Source organism: Rattus norvegicus, chromosome 2, assembly GCF_021556685.1.
Source record: "Rattus norvegicus strain SHRSP/BbbUtx chromosome 2, alternate assembly SHRSP_T2T, whole genome shotgun sequence".
NCBI classification, from domain to species: domain Eukaryota; kingdom Metazoa; phylum Chordata; class Mammalia; order Rodentia; family Muridae; genus Rattus; species Rattus norvegicus.
The window spans coordinates 57,663,582-57,685,174 of NC_141535.1; the positions used below are offsets into that span (position 1 = coordinate 57,663,582).

General features: G+C 44.1%; 1 protein-coding gene across 16 annotated transcripts in view; it reads right to left on the reverse strand.

Moving 5' to 3' along the window:
• Positions 1-21,251, reverse strand: part of Osmr (oncostatin M receptor) — a 64,583-nt gene extending 43,332 nt beyond the window's left edge. For 4 of the 16 annotated variants that reach the window (XM_087621734.1, XM_087621751.1, XM_087621740.1 and 1 more), the window contains exons 1-3: positions 21,182-21,241; positions 9,690-9,777; positions 1,758-1,927 (exon numbers count right to left, since the gene is read on the reverse strand). In XM_087621734.1, coding sequence (XP_087477860.1) covers positions 1,758-1,927; positions 9,690-9,765 — 246 coding nt within the window. In that variant the 5' untranslated portion in view covers positions 9,766-9,777; positions 21,182-21,241. 16 annotated transcript variants of the gene reach the window in all.
• Positions 21,252-21,593: the final 342 nt, after the last annotated feature.

Genomic DNA, 21,593 nt, shown 5'->3' on the forward strand with positions numbered 1-21,593 from the left:
TCCTCATAAATTACAGAATAATGTTTGCTGCTTTCTTGTTCAAAGAGACATTTCATGAAGCTAATAGGAAATCAGATTTAAGAAAACAAAGAATGCGGTCCACTTGTCCTATGACTAAAGTTCCTTGCCTTTCCTAATATGAGAACTGGTATGAACTCCCTTTTAGAGAAATAGAGGATTCCCTTGTTGCTACACCAATGCTGTTCTGTTATAGTGATTCGTGTTAATGCTCCAAAATCCCTCCAGCACTTCTCTCAACCTTCTGTTTTTGGAGGAGCACTCTTTGTTCAATATTCAACATTTGTTGAATGTTTCCCTAGGCCCAGGTCACCAACCAAGGCTCATCAGAACCACACACTCAGGTTTCATAGTACAAGGTAGCATAGTGGGAAGATCTGAGACAATGGCAAGTGGACAGCTCGTTACTAGACATATGTGTTACTAAGGTGACGTTGTCTGTTCAACAGCTACCATTGTGGGAAAAGGCAGCCAAGTAACAGACCTGCTATAAATCCTAACGAACTGAGTCAGATTTTATTTATCTTCAACTAGTTTCTTAGACTTCATATGTAGTAATGGATATAGGGAAAAGCTGAAGACATTAATCTTCGTGAAAGGCTTAACTGAAAGGGTAGACATTCTTGATCCCTAGATGCCCAGCATCTGCTGCCCAAGAAAAGGGAGACTTTGATGGCACTGATGGGGCTTCGTCTCAGCTCTCTGTGTCGTTTACCTCCAGAAGATTTCTAAGGCACCTTGACAAACTGTCCTTAGACATCTCATAACAATATCTAATGCCTGGGACCAATGTGCTCTTAGATGAGACCGTGTTAAGGCCCAATAGACACTTCTGTTATCTGAATCAAGATGAGTGAAAATATACCCCAAATAACTCAAAGCAGAAAAAAAGTTGGAAGATTTTCTTTCACTGAGTTTGATGCAAGGGCTCATGTAGTCCAAGTTGGCCCCGAGCTTACTCTGTAGCACAGGGTGTCTTGAACTCCTGATCCGTTGGCCTTCACCTCTCAAGAAAGATTTAATCAATTAGCTTATTTATTAGCAAACTCAATTTTCAGGAAACAGAGGACACTTAGTCACTATCCAATGTTACTAGAACCTCTGCATTGGCCACACACTAAGTGCTGGATGTTGCTCTTCTGGGCACTGACCACAGGGCAAGCAAACGGTTCCCCAGGAAGGCTCACTGTGAGAAAAGTGTTGGTAAGTATTTATGTCTTATGCAGGATAACCCAAGCTTCCTGGGTAATCCTGAGTGGATAGAGAAGAGAGGAGGAAGGGTGAGGCAATGGATCTTCACGGAACATGTAGATCCAGTATTTACAAGGCCAGATCCAGCAACTGTTACGAGCACAGAAGAATGGACCGTTCAAATCCAGGAGGCCATATTAGTTTGTCTTAATTCAGTGAATTTCAAAATGTGTGTTGTGACCCCTTTGGGAGATTAAACAACTCTTTCACTGGGGTCATCTGAGACCCTCAGCAAGTAGAGATATTTATATTATGATTGATAACAGTAGTAGGATTTAAGATATGAAATAGCAACAAAAATAATTTTATGGTTGGAGATCACATGAAGGGTGACAGCGTTAGGAAGGTTGAGAACCATCGTCTTAACTAAAAACACGGGATGCAATTGTTTGGGAAGCCTGAATTGAGAGAGAAATGTTCTTGAATGGTCTAAAAGACAAATCATAACCCAGGAAAAGAATTTTTAAGACAGGTCACAAAGTACTTACCACCCAGATGGTGTTGGATGTTCTCATCCGACTGATCTCTATCTGAAATACAATGTTTAATTCTTGATGACTAAAGGTTGGGACAGTCCATTCTAAATTCGCTTCTTGAAGTGCAGATTGAAGAGAAACTGTGTGTATCTCAGGAGTCAACTGTAAAGGCTCCCCCAAGACTGAAAGACCAAAAACAGATATAAAACAACTCTCAGTGGGGGCATGATTTGATAGCCACACGTCAAACAGAGACACTAGGGAGCCTTGGAAAGTTCATTTGCATAAGCATCCTAGCATCAGATTCTGGAGTAAGCCAGGAAGGAATTAGAAGTTATATCAGCCGAGGAAGAAATTAAGACCCAGATTATGCAAAGAACTTGCTGGATAATGCACAACATAATAATCTGGGAAAAAGCACAAAAGTGTCTTTTCTGGGTGGCCAGATTTTAATTCGTAATAGAAACAAAGAGATTTTTTTTCTAAAAATCTCATATTTTAAAATTAAAAAAATAAATTTAGATTTTGGAAATTCAGGGTTCCATGACTTATTAGAAGCCTAGAAAACGGCAACATTGTATATCTAGACCAAGGTTCCATGTATTTCAATGCACTGAGCTCAATTACCTCCAGAAAGAATTCACTGAACTTTTTGGATGGGGCAGCAATAACTATAGGCACTAAATGTGACTCAAAACACTGGTGACATGGTTCCTCAGTCAAAGAAAGAGTCTCACTGGAGAGACAACGTCATAGAAATAATCGAGACCATAAACTTAGAGCAGTGAGTGGTGCAATGAGTCTGTAAAAGAACAGGAATTCAGACATGAACAGATTTGTGCAGGCCATTGACTCTGAGAGGTGACCAGTGTCTCTCAGACTGCAAATCCTAAATGGCACCACAGCCATAGCTTGCCCACAGCCATAGCTCGCCCACAGCCATAGCTCGCCCACAGCCATAGCTCGCACACAGCCATAGCTCGCACACAGCCATAGCTCGCACACAGCCATAGCTCGCCCACAGCCATAGCTCGCACACAGCCATAGCTTGCCCACAGCCATAGCTTGCACACAGCCATAGCTTTCACACAGCCATAGCTTGCTCACAGCCATAGCTTGCTCACAGCTATAGCTTGCACACAGAAGCAACAGCTGATACAGTCCACTGTGAGTGAAAGGGTGGGCCTGGATCACCTTGGGTTACTGACAATAATAAGAGTAAGAAAGAGCATATAGAATTGGGGGAAAAAACCCCACATTTCATGTGTTGCTAATTCATTCCCTACTGAAGGGGTCTGAAGTAAACGTTACAAAGGTTTTGAAAAGTTATGAAAGACTCCTTTCATAAAATCAGCTGGTGTCTGCTTTCCCGGATGTAACTTGGCATTTGTTTTCCTAGTTTCTTAGACACTGGTGGTCTGAAAGCCCCTTGTACCACACTTAAAGGCAAGAAATTGTCTAGAAAAAGAGTGGCTTGGTGGCAAAATACATATTTAGCATGCTTAAAGCCCTGGGTTCAATCTCCTGCGGTTATCCCCTGCACAAAGGCAAAGGAGTATGTTCCTAATAAAAATGTTAGCAATCTGCAAAACGTGAAGGGTCCCGGAATGGCCAGTGCACTTGTGTTGTTTTTCTCATGGAGGACAGCAGGAACAATCCTGAACATATGTTATTTACCCAGCATGGCGGTGGCTGCTTTACTTAATGGTGTGTCTTGTAAACGCTGTAAAACCACAAGACAGTTTCTATTATAGATAAGGAAGTCAGAGCTCTGTGGGATTAAACAATTTACGAAAGCTCTGTGAAACTTAATAGTAATCTCCCTAATGTCCAGACACCAGCTCCCTTCGTTAGACTGTTTCACAACTGGGAAGATAGGATCCACGGTCTATCCATGGTCTTCTGGGATGGAATGCCGGAGGTGTGCTTATGGCCTCAGCAGCCTCCAGGGTACGGCTGACAGGATGACAGGATGAGATTTTGGAGGTGAGGTGAGAATGAAGAGCTCTCAGTCTCTGGCTTCCACAGCAGAGGACTTTGCATGCAGGCAAGGCATTACGCTAGGATGGCAGAAGGTTTCAGATATTGACATAAGAATACGCATAAAAGGAAAGAGCTATTTATAGGTCACCCATCCTGTGGGACATTTTTTTTCATATGCGGAGAGGGAAGGAAGAAAGTGGTCAACATGGGCACCACTTTGGAGTCGGCAGTGGGTCCTGTCATAGGACATGAAAGACACAAGCAGCAGTGGAAAAGAACAAACGGCTTGAACTTCATCAAAATTAAAATCTGTCCGCTGGAGACAAATTGTTACCATTGCCCGGTGTTACCAGGAAAGCAAAGACTGCAAAATGGGAGAAGGTAACTGTCAGTCACGTGTTAGATAAGTTTCTCATATTCGTACTTTATAAAGAACTCTTGCAAATCCACAACAGAAAAGCAACGCTCACTTTACAAATGGGTCTAAGACTCCGACATTTCTCCAGGTAAAATAAACAAACGGCCCAAGGGCAACATGAAAAGGTGCTCATCGTCGCTTGTCATCAAGTGACAAAACGCAGATCAAATCCATGACAGCATCTCAAGTGAGATGCCACCTCGAGCTCTCGAGGAAGACTCCAGTAACAATTTAAAACATGGATATCACATATGCAGACAAGGGTGTAGAGAACTTTGCAGTCCTTGTACACTGCGGGTGGAATGTAAAACGCCCCATCGCTGTGGAAAACATCTTGATACTTGTTTAGAAAGTTACCATAGAATTACAGTCAGACCCAGCAATTATATTCCTGGGTCTATATCACATCCACTTCCCAAATGAAGCCAGGATTCAAGCAAAAGTCTTCCCATGACTGTTTGGAGTACAAACATCAAAGGGTGGAAAAACTTCACACGTCATCCGTGGGTGGCATTCAGATTAAAAGTTGTGATTTCCATAGAAAGTGTCTCTACTGCTCAGTAGTAAAAAAAAGGACAGAGTGGTGATCCATGCTACAGATTGGATGGAGCTCAAAACATTATGATAAGTAAAGGAATCCAGAGTTGTATATTCTATGGTTTCACTTATGTAGAATATCTAGAAGAGGTAAATCCGTAGAAACAGTAAGAGGTCTGGTGGTTGCCAGCACTGGGGAGAGAAGAATCAGAAACCATCGCTTAATAGATATTAGTGTTTCAAGCAGCTGGAGACTGTGTCTCTGGAGTTGTTAGGTTGCCTGGGCTCTGGCAGCATTAAGGAGCACGGGTCCAGCATTCATCTTCAAGAGGCCAACACAAGACATGAGTAATGACATCCAGCAGAGAAAGCAGGCTTACTCAATTGTCTGCCTTGGGAAGAGAAACACTCTAGGTCTGGTTTGAAATGAGGTGTAAGTTTCAAGAGAAGGCAAGAGGTGTGCATCACAATAGCTAAACAAATCCCACTCAAGGTGTGGTCCTGCTCATCACTGGCTCAGCTCTGGTCTTCCTGTAAGGCGGACTAACGAGTCCTTAGAACTGGGAAATCTCTTCTTGGGAAACAAGCACAAAATCAGATTATCTTCACTCCCACCAAGATGGTTACAGTAATATTATGAAATATTAAATGCCACTGATGATTGGCTCGCTGTAACCATAAAAAAAAATACCTTAATCTTATGTTATGTGACTGTTACCTCAATAAGGAATGTCAAGATACATGATTACGATAAAACAAAACTAAACAAAATGTTGGACTTCTGGACTCCTGCCAACTCCACTCTCATCCCCTCATCGAGCTTGAGTCATGCGTTTTGACTTTACTTTTCCATATTTTTCTGGTTTGTATATGGTCTGAGTGTCCACCAGAGGTTCTTGGAAGCTTGGTTCCCATGTGGTCAAAGGTGACAGAAGCATTAAGAGACAAAGCCAGTGGAAACCAACAGCTCTCTGACACAAGGCCCACTCAAAAGGATGGAATTCACATCTGGTACCGGAAACCCAGCCAGACTCCCAAGGCCAGTAAGGTCATAGACCTTAAAAAAAGAATCTATTACAGCCACATTGCTGGGCCAGCACAATTCTTTACTACATGTTAAATCGTACCCTTAAGCCCACAGATAAGTGTAGCTACCACCCTAGATCTAAGAAGCCTTTCTTTACAGCAGAGACCATCACAGAAAAACACATCCTGGGGAGCCCAGCCCTGATGAATCTCTCTATATCACAGCTCCTGCATCTATGGCTCCAAGGACAACATCTCAGAAGAAAGGATGGACTGATTATAAGAGGCAGAAAGTCGGTGGTGAAACGCTCTCTCCTAGGTATGGCCACATAAACAAGACTAAACTAACAGCAATAACAATGGATATAGTAATGTGGAATGGGAAACTTTACAGGATTCTACTCCTACCAAGAACTACAGGTAACTAAGGATTGCTGGGAGAGGGAGAATTAGTATTTCCTAGGGAATTAGTCTTTCCCAGGAATGAGCACCCTTATTGGTGGTCAGTCCTGAAAGCATAGATACGAACAACAAAGGTGGACTCAGCACATTATATTTATATGTTTGTGCACACACACATGTATATACGTATGTAAGTAAGTAAGTAAGTAAGAAGTATGTGTGTAGCAATAATAAAAAGAAGCTATCAACTTGAGAACATGAGAGGGAGGAAAAGAACAGGCTAGTGGAAATATAATTCTATTTCAATTAAAACATATTTTATGAATGACTGAATAGATAGATAGACAGAGGGATAGATAGAAGATAGATGATAGATAGATAGATAGATAGATAGATAGATAGATAGATAGATAGATGTAGGGTCTTAGTGAAAGGTGGTCATTGCCTAGGCTGCCCTTAGGATCAATGGGGCTCTTTAGAACCCTGGTTCATTTTGTCAGTTTGACTGGATTTAGAATGAACATGGAGACACAGCTTTGGGTGTGTCGATGAGGGTGTTGCCATAAAAGTTGAACTGAAGAGGAAAACCCACCCTGAATGTGGGCAGCAATATCAATGGGTTTGTAGCACAGACTGAATAAAAGGGACGAAGCCAGATGGCTACTGTGGCACTGTGACCATCTACACCACAGTCCAGCCTCTAGGCCCTCTCCACTACGGCAGATTGTGTCTCAAACGAGGAGACAAAACAAACTCTTCCTTAATCTGCTTCTTTCAAATATTTTGTCCCAGGAACTTGAAGGTAAAGAATGTCCACGTGCTCTCTCCGTCTCCTGACCCGTGGCTTCTCTCACCCTCGATCCTAGCAGGTGGTCACAGGCTGCTGCTCTGAGGTAGGGTGTGACGGAATCAAGAGTGCGACTAAGTCTTGCTTAGCTCAGGGAAGCCGAGATGGATAGCACAGAGTGAGTATAAACATTCCACAATTGCTCGACAAATGAGTCAGCTCCAGGTCTGACCTTGTTTCTGGAAGCTCTAGCCACTTGTCCTATGTTGCTTCAGCAGAAGGGAAGTTCCTTAAATTGACTATGTTATCAACAAGTGTGGAATGACTCAGGGATTTGAGTAACATTAGTTACTCAGATGTGTGTGTGGCGGGGAACGGGGAGCAGGGAGATAAAATTCCAAGGTGGAGTCAGAGAGATCACCAGGGACCATAGAGATTGACAAATCCAATCCTACTGGTTTGTTTCAGAGAAGCTAGTTGTACTTAAACGTGGGGATGAAGGACTGTGCCAAAGCTATACACCGGAGCAGACCTAGGCCTTCTGGTTCCCAAGCCAGCTCTCATAGCATGAAACTAAACTAGTGTGGCTAAAGAGGCCATCTGGGGACTCAAACATGGGCTTAGTCACAGACACCCTCCTACTTTTCCCACAATGTTTCTCTGACCAGCCCTAATACTGCTGAAGGAAATAATACGTGGTTAATTCCCAGAAAGAGATACCATGTAGCAGTAGTGGAAACAGTATGATTCCAAGAATTTCCATCATCAGAAGGAAACATTTATCTTAATTGCTTAAATTAAAAAAAAGTTTCCTGGAAGAGAGATACAGATTATAGTGTTTACACACACACACACACACACACACACACACACACACACACACACACACACACTTGCAATTATGTTTTTCTCTATATATCATGATTTAACCTTTATTAGAATGTGTGTTAGAGGCAAGCAAGATGGCTTTATGTTTAAGGAACTTGCTGCTAGCCCTAACTAGGTTGAGTTCCATCCCTGAAACCCATATGATGGGCGAGGAAAAGAGAACCAACTCCCACCGTCTGTCTCCTGACCTCCACACATTTATTGTGACATGTGTATGCACGCTAAATGAATGTAAAAAAAATAATTTAAAAATCACCACATGTTTGCCACTGTTTTTATACATTCCCAAAGACAGAAAAATGCATCACCTCCTTCAGCTGATAGAAACATGGCCAGGGGTGACTGAAGGCTCTCACATATGTTCTATTGCTTAGAAGTTAAGTCAGGTTATCTGAAATACAGTCTCTGACCGGAGCCTAGCTAGCTGGGTAAGTGGTAAGCCCACTAGTTTGAGTGGAGGTGGAGTAGGCAGCAGAAATTGAAAGGAGTTCCCACAGTTCAGGGGAAGACAAAGACCTACCATAAAGTTGGAAGCAGAAACGGAAAACTGGTTGCCAGGAAATTAGGGAAACGTGTTTGATCTAGATAGCCATCAGAAACAGAGCCATGGAGACTGAGCTGAGAGTAGTATGTTTCACGTGGAGAAGATACGCCATGAACACTCAGGTCACATCATGAGATTCTGCTGGGGGAGCAAGCTGTGGCAAAGCTTTGTGGAAGCCTGGGAGTCCCTCAGCGCGAGGACGTTGTGTCTCAGAACCAGGGGCTCTGATCTGGGCTGGAACATCTCCATGCTTAGCTTCTGGTCGGTTGCCGTGAACTTAGACTCCAGCAGGCAAGACAGACTGAGGAAGCTACGCATGTCACCAGGGTGAGACGCAGACACCTTGTAGCCCCAGCTTATAGAAGAACTCAATTAACTGATATTTATAAAGCCAGGAAAAATAGTATATTGCCACTTTGGGAGACCAAATCTAGATGTAGAAGACATGAGGCAGAACTTGAGCTATGAGCAGAACTAATTTCTCTCTTTCCCACATATCCTGTCTTACAAAATGAGTGATTCTACGCTTATTCTTTACAAAATGTCATTTTCATAAATCCATGCATGGAACTTGGGTGGGTCATTCTGAAAGGCAGATTATCTGTATTCTTTGTTTAAAAGCAAATACAGCAAAGAATAAGTACAAGAGGAAAAAAAACTGTAAACTTTTTTATAATATGGACGAATGCAGGGAAAGTTTACAACCCAACAGAAACTCTTTTGAGTCCAAAAAAAAATCTGTTTAACAAAGTTCAAAGTAGTCAAGTAGGCATACACATTTGATAGCGTCCCCACTCACATGTGCGTTTACAAAGTTGGTTTATTCCAAACTACTGTCTGCTGGGGAGAGCTACGAGACAAACATCACTGCTGTCAACAGATTTCAGCATTGAAGACCGTACCTTGTCTGTACTCAAGAGTTTCTACTGCCTTACAGAGTGGTTGCTTTCAGCCATCTTGTGCAAGCCTAACAGCTTTCACAAGTGTGGCTAAGCGGCATCGGAACTTGTTCTAACTCAGCAGCCAGACTAGGCTGGGCTGTTCCATCCTGCCCAGCAGGGTTCAGAAGGAAATACCTTGGCAGAGATCTAGATCAAACAGAGCAGTCATGAAGCTCTGTGGTCTCAGGTTCTCTCACAACCACACCAATGAGCGGAGCACGGAGCAGGAAGCCAGGGCTAAGGAGTGGGCTTATTAAACATGCTACCAATTGAGAGAGGACACACCCTCTGTGGCTTCCAGAAATCCACCGCCATCTCATGGGATTTAATCACCAGCTCCGAGGAAAGATTGCTTAACTCTTCTCCGAAGCATCTGTTGGAGTATCTTTATAGTCTCCCTTCTGACTTTGCCTCTTACCTTTACTTTGGGAAGTCCTCAGGGACAGCACTGCCAGAAGGAAGGTCACTTGATGAAGGACCACAGAGAAAGCCATTGGTCTGATTATCTGAAAAAGATAAATGACAAGAAAGGGCCTTTCATAGAGCTTTAACTCCTGGTACACGTCTGGGGGGGCAGCTGTGGTCAGAGGTGTAACTAAAGTCTCCCATTCTCCTCCCGGGTACCCGTGTCTCTTGTCATCTGCCTTTGGAGGAAGAATATACCCTGTCCCATGAAGTGTTCCTTGGGTCATCAGAGAGGTACAGCTGACAGTGTGCAAGTCAGAAGCCTAGGTTTCAAGGGACCTTGAGCCAGCTGTGAAGATGTCCTGCTATGGATTACTGAGGCTTGGTAGGAAGAACTTAACAACTAGACGGTTTGTTTGAATGCTCCAAACAAAGCTGGTAAAGAAAAAAAAACTTAAAAATGAAACAAAACAAGCAAAAGCTGATTGGAAAATGGACAAATATAGTCTCAAGGGGGCTTAGTTTAAATTAATCCCACAGAGGGATGGAAAGACGCCTCCCAGGTTGGGAGCCCTGGGTGCTCTTGCAGAGAACCTGGGTTCCATTCCCAGCATCCACCCAGAGGCTCAAAACCATCTGTAACTACAGTTCTGGGATCTGACACCCTGTGCTGACCTTTGTGGGTACTGGGCACAAATATGGTACACAGACATACATGTGGGCAAGATAACTGCACAAACGGTAAAATCAATAAATTATTTGAATTTTTAAAATAATTAAAAAAAAACCATCTGGGTCATCTGTTCTCTCCCCTTTCCCTCTCACCAAAAGTGAAGCCTGGGAAAAGTTAACATATTCCGGGAACCAGTTGTTTTCATTATTCAATACCATTTTTATTTTCTTTCGTTTTCTGTCCTAAGAGAATTGCGAATTGCACTTTTAAAAGAAAGCCACTGATTCATCAGGTGCTTCAATCAGAGAACAATCTGAGGGCAGAGAGAAGAAGGCTGGATGACCTCAAAAAGACCAGGTTGTCCTTAGTTTAATAGTTTAAAGCCCATTAGTCAGGGGAAGTCCTGGTCTTCACTCTTCTACTTAGGACTCTGAGTCAGCAGAGATTCATAGAAAGCCGAGTTCTTGCCTTTGCCCCAATGCCCAGAGTTCATCCGGAGTTAGAATTTCCCGGAGCCTGTTTATGAGTCCCAATGCCACACTTGTTTATTTTCAAACTGTTGTACAGGTAAATTAGAACCACAGCAAAGACAAGAACTGGATAAAGCAAATGCCTACGACTGTAACCTGTGCCCGAGCGCTGAGTCACCGATGCCCGAGCGCTGAAGTGGTAGCCAGCCTTTCTTCACATTTCTGTCAGCACTGCATGCTACTCTTGGCAAACACGTCATGCCATTCATAACAGATCTCTACTTACAACTGCACACGCTGACTGACTGCCAGAACCCAGGGTTGGGGGAGAGCCAATTCAAGGAGAAACAGGGTGTGTATGTGCACAGAACCCAAGGAGCAAAGGAAGAGGCCTATGGGACTGATGTGTGTGCCACTCTGCTGAGAGTGACTTCAGTCACTGTCCCCTCCCACTCACTCTGGGGCCATGAAGGGGCCACCATGGGCCCTCTCACATCAGAAAGTTGAAACAGACGACTCTGGAGCTGGTATGCACCTCAAATGGATTCTCTACGACAAGGCTATTTCAAACATTTCTAAACACATGGCATTCCATCAAGAAGTTAAAGTCATAGGCACAGAGATACTCAGCTGAGAAATTCAGAAGTAATGGTAAGCAGATATCAGAGGTGAAAGGTCACCAGGCAATGCAACCGGAAAACACGTATTCACAAAGACCACCATATAGGTCTCACAGGCATCTCCAGAAACCATAAAGACAGAGTTTCTTCGGATTTCTTGTCATCTACAAACTGCCTTCCTACTGTTTTATTGTCCTCACACCTGGTTCTCCTCAGCCAGCCACAGTCTGACAATACAGTCGGGAAACTTCCAGAAATAATAGGTAAGCTTACATATTTTTTCATTTATTTATTTAGTGTGTGAGTGTGTGTGTGTATGTATGCCTCTATATGTGCACGTATGCATATGTGTGTATATGTTTGTGTGTATGTGTGTATATGTATGTTTATGTCTGTATATGTGTGTGTAAGTGTGTATGTGTGTGTCTGTTTGAGTGTGATGTGTTTATGTGTATCTGTATATGGGTATGTATGTTTATGTGTGTGTAAATGTGAAAATGTGCATCAGAATCTGAGGATGCAGCTACTAGCCAGAAAACATCTGGGAAATGAAGAAAAATGGATACCAGTTTTCCCCCAATCTCTCCTCTCTGCTTTCAACTTATTTTAATGAAAGCACCAATTAATTTCTTTTTAGGTCTTTTTTTTCTGTCACTAAATATTACCCAGGTCATAACCTTTGACCCACATGGGGTTGGAGAGCTGGAGAGAAAAACTGTTACCTATGTTTCAGTTTACACTCTGTCCTCCATTGACTCCTGCCTCCCATGTCTATCCTCATCCCGGGGTTCTGTTCAGTTTATATCAACCAAATACTCCTCTGGGAAAATCTTGCTTGCTTCACTGTGTTCTTTGACGGTCATAGCTGCTCTTTAACTCTTATCTGAAAACTCCTTTTCTCGCCACAGATCCTCCGAGTCTCCTTCCGTGTGCATTTTACTCACGTACTAAAGTGCACTGCTAAGGGACACGTAGTTCGCCTTGTCTTACCAGAACGTCTGGCTCAGCCACAACTAAGATATTTATTCCCGGGAAGTTTCTCTACCACAGATAACCCCCATGAGACATAGCAGTATAACAGTCCTTTGCTTCCCAAAACCGGGGTGTGTTGCCAAATTCTTAAAAACTGGCTGGGTGAGCCACTGTTAGCATATGCAAATGCCATTTTAAAGAAGGAAGCAGCTTGTAAAGGAGTCCTCTCTCTCTCTCTCTCTCTCTCTCTCTCTCTCTCTGTGTGTGTGTGTGTGTGTGTGTGTGTGTGTGTTCGTGCAAGCGCGCGGGCTAGAAGGTTGTTTTTAGAATTAAAGTTTCCGAGAGAGGTTATATGGTAGACCACATGTCTCAACAAATTTCTAAAAATTGAAATCATAGCAAGAATCGGTTTCAACCTCAATGAGGAAAAACTGGAACTGAACAGAGTGAGTTCTGTGCTGCAGTGTGGAGTGATGCATTTGGAGGTAATTCTGCATCGTCTCCTTTTTTCAAGGGCACCGCCATTAGGATCAAGGAGCCCCTTTGAAGGGTTTTCATTATTTCTCTCTAAGACTGAGGGCTCACCCCCAACCCAATCCAGTTTCCCTTCTGCTCAGGCTCCACCCCCAGGACAAATGCCCCCAGGAGGCTCCAGAATTTCTTCCCCATCCCCACTTTGCATCTCTCCAGTGGATAGCATCTGTCCACCAAGTTCGTAAAGCTAATCCTGGCTTAAGGAATTGAGTTAGTTTTAAATCAATGCTCCGTTAACCGTTAACCGTTTCTAGGATGTGTGACCTCAGCTTCAGTTAAAGCTTAGTCTCTAAGCTCTGACCTGGTGAAGCCAAAAGAAGAAACGGAAAACCCCAATCCACGGAATATTCTTGATTAAAAGAGATGCAGAAATTTAGTATATGCTAAATGCGTCCTCAAAATCATTTGAGAAGAGCTATACTGTTCTCATAAATGATACTAGAACAATAACCTAAATCATAGGAAAGGAGTTTCTACTGTGTCCTGGGCTGTGATGGGAGACTAATAGGGTCAAGCACCACTTAGCCCCTGCATGACCAAGTGGGTTACTTCTTGCCTCTTCTGTGAATGAGAACAGAAAAGGCTGTATTACTGTGTAGACAGGCGGATTAATTGAGAGTATGTAGACAGGCGCACTAATTGAGACTAAGGGCAATTTCACACAGTAAGTCCAGTGAGATCATAACTGCTACTGCTTTACTCCTTCCAGCAAAATACATCCCAGATAGTCATAAATACAAGGTATAAACCAGTAAAAGTGGCTTAATGAAACATAGATGCTTTTTCCCCCTTTTTTCTTTTTGTAATCTCGTGGGCATCGTATGACCGAAAAGCAATAAAGATAAATGTTACTTTCCTGACTACACACACATTTTTAAGATTTAGTACCAACTTGAAATATATACAAATCATACAAAGAGTTATGATTCCCAGTATGCAAAAATCTGCTAAAATAAGATTTAAGGACGAACAGCTATAGAAAATATAGAAAAACATGAATATATAATTCAAGGAAAGAAGAAAAAGCACATACTAAGAAAGAAGAAGAAATTAAGAAAGTTTACTAGGAATTAATAAAAGTCGACTTCAAACAGTTTTATGGTGTGTGACTGTTATGCCAGCACTTGGGGGGCAGAGGCAGGAGGATCATTGCAAGTTTGAGGCCAGTCTGATCTGCAAACGTTGCTCTACGACTGCCCATGGCTATGCAGTGAGACCTCAAAACAGTTACAGTAAACAAGGAAAGCCATAATTGTGTGTGCAAATGTCTATGCAACGTCAAATTGTCAGAGATAGAAATGCCCTAAACACCACCAATGCCGTTCACCAGTAAGTGTTCACGGCATACACACTGCTGCTCACTGAGAGTCACGGAGGGAAACCTTGTGGTCTGCTTGGCTCTTTTAACTTACAGTGTGTGTTTGACTTGATTCAGAACTCATTATAACTGTACCGTTAGGATTTTAGACTACAGATAAGACAAACATATCAAATGCCCATTCAAAGGAACCAGAGATTTTAATTACCATGCATCCCCACAAGGGGAAACGACACATTATTTGAGGAGGTTAAGGCAGACATATGTGTTGACATGAAGGAATCTTTCAAAATACTCAGTGGAAAAGTAAGTTTCAGAGCAGCATTTGCGCTGGAGCATCTCTGCAGGAAAAGCACAGCATCTGTGCCACATAGTTGCTCAGAGCTCAGTCTTAAAGGGCCTCACTATTGGACATCATGATTGACTGCATCCACTGACGAGTGACGAAGCTAAGCGTCTCACAATGGCCTCTTCCGATGAGCAGCTTCAACACGGCTCCCCTGTTCTAGCTAAAGCTTGCTCCATGGCTGGAAGCAGTCTTCCACACTGGTCCTCTTCCTTCTGCCCAGGTGTCAGGCGAGCATTGGCCTGACAAGCCCTCTCCACTCTGCCCTGTCTCCTATAAGCACCTCGGTACACTTTTTACTGTCCTCGGTCTTCTGGTTAAACAATTCAAACTAATCCAGAAGGAAACACCCATCTACTCACACTGACAAACACAGAGCTTGAACGGAAGGAAGGAGACAGGGGATGAAGGAAAAGCTCGTTTTCTCAGACACATGGTCCTGTAAAGCATTCTTTAAAGTGTGTGTGTGTGTGTGTGTGTGTGTGTCTGTGTCTGTGTCTGTGTCTGTGTGTGTGTGTGTCTTTGCGCGCGTACCTGTGCACATGGGCCTACATGCTTGCACACTGACACTCATGTATTCATACTTGCAAAAGCAGTATGAATTCTATTATTTTTATATTTGCACCATATATGCCAGGTTGACTAGCTAACATTGTTTTCTGATTTTATTCTAACCCATGGGAACTGAGCAGATCAGCCAAAAGGTTAACAATTTTTAGGACCTGAATAAGCCTAGGGAGTGTCATTTGTTATGTTTAAAACTTGTGAGCTCCTAGGCCCTCGGTGCAGGCACTAAAATAATACCTTCCAATTGCAAGAAGTGACCAGTGTCCTGAGTGGAAAAACATTGCGACCCTTCTGACCAATAGATGTTAAATGTGTAGGTGAGGTTAAATCAATCCAAATGATTTTAATTTAGTTCTTTAGCATGTAAGACTCTGTGTGTGTGTGTGTGTGTGTGTGTGTGTGTGTGTGTGTGTGTTTTCATGGTTACATGTGTAAACGTGGGGGGCAGTGGTCAACCTTAGGTGTCGATCCTTAGGATCTGTCTACCTTGCATTTTGAGACAGGGTCTCTCATTAGGCCCAGATATTAGATGATTAGGCTGGGATGGCTGACCAGTGAGTCCCAGGGATCTATCTACCCCTTTCTACTTCCAGAGTACCAGAGTTGGAAGCCACGGCCGCCATGCCTGGGTTTTTTCTTCTTTGTTTGTTTTATATCACATGGGCGTTGAAGATCAAACTCTGGGGCTCATGCTTTCTCAGCGAACACTTTACTGACTGAGCTATGTCCTCAGCACCTCCCATGTAATAGTCAAAGAAAACAGCTTATACGTCACGTCAGCCACACATATTACAAATAGGAGGTACAATTACTCGCAGTGTGATTTTAGACATCATTGAAAGACCGTACGCTCAAAAGTATGGACCAGGGGCTGACAGCAGCTAGTCGCTTGTTAGAGATCATGGAAGCCACGTGATTGCTTGTGAGGAGTGAAAAACCCAAGCCACGATTCAGGCTTGGTAGAAAAATTTGCAAATAAACCACATCCTCAGGAGATTGAACAGCACGTGGATGCTTGAGGTGCCGTATTACAGCCAGCACTTATTACATATTTATGTTTTCTAGAATACTATTGATAATTAAAGGTGAGGGTTGGTTAGTTCCCACTATCAGCAAGACACTCAGTCCAATGTAGGCTATACAATGAAATGTGCAAGTGCTCTCAGGTACTGTGCACTGGAGGTTAATGTACTGCCTGGTGCTTTGTTAACTGAGGTAAAGCAGAGGACGAGTTTTCCAGAAGCCCTATGGTGGCGAGTCTACTGCTCTACCCAGAGGCAGACGAGGATGCTGAGGGTAACAAATAGGTCAAGGGTAAGTTGCCCCGTGACACAGTTAGCCACCTATCAAGTCAGTACCTGAAACCAGGTGAGTCACTTGCTAAAGACCAACCCCTTCCCGTATACCGTAGCCTCCTCTCTTCTTGGTGTTCAGGTTAGAATGAACAGGGAGGAAAACGCCATTGCTGGTAACTTCAGACTCGGTAAAAATTTCCCACAGAACTTTATTAAACCAAACAGATTAGAAACTTTCCAAGAACAGTAAAAATGTAGGAGAGGCACTTCTGAAATCTGTTTTGAAAAAAATATAAATATATATTTTAGATCTAAAAATATACTAGTAAAGTTCCAGTACTTAACATCCTGTTATTGACAGGAAAGGCCCAGGGATCACTGGCAAGAACACAGGCCAGAAACAGGCCCGGTATGAAGAGCTAATTGGTTTTATGATGAAAACCAAATTTCAACTTGGTACAAGCATCCTAACATTCAGGAGGGCAGGGCTAGTCTTGGTACAGAGTAAGCCCTGGTGTTATATACCCCTCCCCAAACGGCATAAACCGAGTTTCAAATGATAGCCCGTTAAATAAACGCATGAGATGAACCATTTAAAATTTTACAAAATAATTAAGTCCCATCGTTACATTCAGTTTATTTTTCTTAGAAATGTGAGGTGTAATCTTATGATAAAAAAACTGAAATAGTAAAAGTATTAGCAGAAATAAGATCGCTGAAGTTTTCATTGACCAAGACTTCCCCAAATTAGGCAAAGCCCAGAAATCATGAAAGCCCGCTGGTGACTCAAGTTAAAGTTTCTGTGCAACAAAGGACAATCACACCAGCAGCACACGAGTAAGGAAATAGACAGCCAGACAGCGGAGTGCTGCCAGCCTCAAAAACACAGGGATGACCTGTAGCTACTACAGCCGGGCTTTAAAAGTATTCCTGGAAATAAGACAGACGCAGAAACTCAAAAACCCTGTGACTCCACACCTACGAGAGCCTTTCATCGGTTCAGTTGAAAAAGACAGAGTAGACTGAGGCAGAGAACAGGAGGGAAACAGGTGACCACTGTTTCACGCTTCAGACTTGCAGTTCTGCAAAGTGGAAAGGACCCCAAGCCAGCTTGCTGGAAAGCTGTGGACACCCTCGATGGCGCCGAGCTTTAGACGTGAGTAACTTACTGTGATTATGTGAACAGTGGTTAAGATGATCTCATCCGACGATCAAAGACAAATGAGAAGAGGCAGCATTTTGGTAGAAATCGTTGCATTATCTGCCGCCCACAGTGTATTATGATTTGAGACAGGGCAGACTTTCTACAATGCACAAAAATAAGAAAAACCCTGAGCCAGAGAGAGAGTTCAGTGACTACAGGCGCCTACTTAGGACCCACATGCTGGAAAGAGAGCACCAATTCCCCAAAGTTTCCCTTTGACCTCTACCTGCCCGCTGTGGCAACCTCCCCCCGTAAGTCAACAAATAAATGTAATCAGCTTTTTAGAGACTAAGACAAAACAACTCAATATAAGAACGAGTAACGGCGTGACCTAGCATTATAGGACATAGACGATTCGAAGATATGTAGAAATAGTAAACTGGAGTAGTAAGCAACAAAATGTAAATTAAAATGTTGTCCTGGATCTTATCCACTTACAAGTTTGAAAATACATATATTTGTGTTAGTCATGGTAAGGAGTTTCAGAACTTCACACATTGACTTGCACACTTATCTATGAAGTAGAGGTGTCAGGTAAGACTTTAGTCCTTAAAACAGCTCTCCTGGGGTTCTACTCCACAGCCATATTTACATTTGAGAGCAAAGACCAATGCAATATCTCTCCTGAGGCATTGTTGCTAATCTTTAAATATTTCTTCAAAGCACAATAGCCATCAATAAGGGAAAAGGTAAATAAACTCTATCCTGCTTTAGGTTCGCAGGAAACCCTTGATCAAATAGCTATGTACAGATAGGGAAAAAAAAAAGCTCTCCAACTTGGATCGTAGAAGGAAGTGTTACACTACAGGTAGGAAATTTACATATTTAAACATACTTGAAAAACTTGTAGCTATGTCCTTCAAATCATTATAAACAATAGTATCTTAGAGTGATATGTATCACTTAGAAGTGATGTTGGGGTGTCAAGTTGGTAAGTAGATAAGCTTGGTCAAGCAAGTCATGATAGTTAAATTGCGTGGCCAATTTGACCGAGTTCAGAATCACTTAGGAGATGCACCTCTGGATGAGTCTTTCAGGGTGTCACAGAAAGGGATAACTGATGAGAGACGACCTACCTTTTCTGTGGATAATGCTATCCCAAGGGCTGCATCTCCACAGAATGGAAATGGGGGAGGGGAGAGAAGCTGAGGGCAAAGCATTCGCCTCTCTCTCCTTCCTAACTGCCAACGCAAGGTGACCAGAGGTGACCAGCTGTCTCAGGGTGGACTATAATCTCTCAAACCATGAGCCAAAAACATTTTTTCTCATGCTTCTGCTTCTCCAGCATTTGTCACAACAAAGAGAACAATAATACACTCTACTGCATGTCCACTCCAGACTGGTAACAGCTGATGAGGAAAAGCTCTCGCTGTATCCACTTCCCTGCAGTCGACAGCCAGTTGTTTGTTTTACCTCAAAGCAACCCAAATCAAATGTAATGTGAGGTAAGCAAAACCTGGGAAGCCAGAGAAGAAAGTGTGGGGGAAGGAAGATCATGAAGCCAGGGTCAGTCACAGGAAAGAAACTCTCAGGTAGGGACAAGGAAGTTTACTTTGGGGAGAGAGTTTCTTTAGAAAGATGCTAAAATGCTGTGTGCTTTGCTTCCATTTTACCTCATGCTGTTTGTTTTGTTCTTTATTCTTCCCTCTCTAAGAAAGGTTTCCTGCCCAGAGAAGAGGGCCAAAACCTACTGTTCCCATAAACGAGCATGAGAGTGCACACTGCTTTCCTTTCAGAATCTGCAAACATTCAGCCCACTTCCCACAGGCAAAGCACAAACCTTGTCAAAGGTAGAATGGTCAACAGCACTTTCAGAACTGTACCAGTGTGCCAGACTAAAGAAAACAAAACATCAACCCCCACTGACTTTCTGTGCACTGGAGATGAGATCCGGGGGCAGGTGATGATGGGGTGGGGGTGGGGGTATAGGAACGGGTAGACTCTGGACTGTGCAGAAGAAGCGAAGAAGACAGGGAAAGCCATCCCCAGTGAGTGTTGTGGCTCAACTCTGGACACTCAGCACCAGACCCATTCTCTCATAGCTGCCTTTGATGAAAAATTTAGACAAGAGACAGAACTGGACTCAAAAGCCCCAAAGAGACTGGTGGTGGTGCAGACCTAGCTCTTCCCAGCGGTGAAAGTAGCTGACCTTCCCAACCTGGGAGTGTTCTGAGATATCCCCAGGAGGTGTCAGATGTAGGTGTGGTTGAAAAATGGCACGGATGATTCTCAAACACAGGTCAACTGGGGAACTCCGATGACTCATACCAGGTAGTACAGAGACCAGGCAGGATCATCTACCTCAGCTCCATTCCAAAAAACCCTAGCATTGGAAGTACAGCAGAGAGGCTATGAGACGAGACTCGGAAGTGAAATCTCCACTCTGTCATCTAACTATCTGACTGCCATCCAGTCACTTTATCTTTTGGCTTTTCCTTATTGATAAAAAGGAAGCTCACAGTTCCAGGTCAAAAGTTATAGGAAACCTTATTATTATGTAAACAAGAAAACTGAAACTAAGATAAAAAAGTACCCTGACTCTGGTTCCAAGTCTGTTTACATCATGGTTTGGACCTATTGAGGCTCTTGTTTCCCTGTCCCCCCACCCCCACCCCCGCTACTCCCCCCCTCGCCACCCCCCCCCCGGCCTGCCACCCCTCCCCCCCCCCCCCCCCCCCGAACTCTAGCGTCTAAAAGCAGAATGCCCTGGTCTGCATCTAGCTTGCACTTTCCATTCTCACGTCCAGGTTGTCCTGAACTGGAAACAGCACTTTCACAGTGTCCTGCAGGCAGGCAGCCTGTCTGAGAGCAATCTCTGTCTCTGTGTCTCTGGTCCCTCATAGGGCAGGCAGGGTAGAAGGAAGCACAGAAGAAGAGTGTGTGGACAAGCAGCCAATCAAGAACTGTGAAAGGAATCTCTGTATCCATGCTCTGATCTCAGCATCCCACTGCTACCTAGTCTCAGAGACACTGACCGTTATGGGCTTCCTTGCCTGTTAATGGTGCCACTTCCATTCAAGCATCTTGAGAAGAGGTACCCGCTCTCTCCACCTTGTGCATCCCTCTGGTGCAGGCGCTCTCCTCTGAGTGGAGAGGGAAGCACCTATTCCCGGAGAAATGGCAGGGATGGGTGAGAGTTAAGGATTGGGAAGCAAAAGACTGAGGAAAGCCATCAACTCCCACTCCCACTGGGACTAGGAGAGAAATCAAACTGGCCCAAACTGGAATCCTAACTTAGCCAGTGTTTTCCCAACCACTGGAGTGAGAGGCCAGGAGGTGGTGAACCTCAAAGCAGGCCTGAACTTCACACTGAGAGCATCTAGTCTTTTAGAGTTGCCCATCAAGTGGGCGGCACTTGTCTGGCACACATCTTGCGGCCCCGGAGAGAGGGAAGGCAAAACCAACGCAGGGCAGAGCAGAGGCTGCGGGACACCAAAGCTCAGGGCTCGCCCCGTCTGGGGAAGCGGATGGTCAGCGCTGGGCGCATAGGTTCTATACTCACCGACCTGGCGACCTGCTCCGAGCCCGTCCGGTCCTCGGCCTCAGGGGCGCGGGTGCGGACGTCTGTCGGGGCGTGTGGAGGCGGCCCCGCGCCCCGGCTATGAATCAGCTGCGGGGCAAGTGTCCAGGGGCGGGAGTTACGGGAAGGCGCCGGGGGAGGGCCGAGGGGCCAGTACTGTTGCAATTTCCCGTCTCGCTGAGCACTTTTGGCACTCCTGGGACCCACAGGAATTTGCCTCCTGGTCCCAAAGGGGATGTAGTGGGGAACGATCGGGACCCTGCGACCGACGCGGTTCCCGGGACCGGGCGGGCCGGACCGGTGAGAAGGGAAGTGGGAGCGGCCTGGGAAGGAAAAGCTGCACCCTGAACATCCCGTTGTTCCTGGAGGGATAGGGGACCAGTTGGGACCCAGTGTCC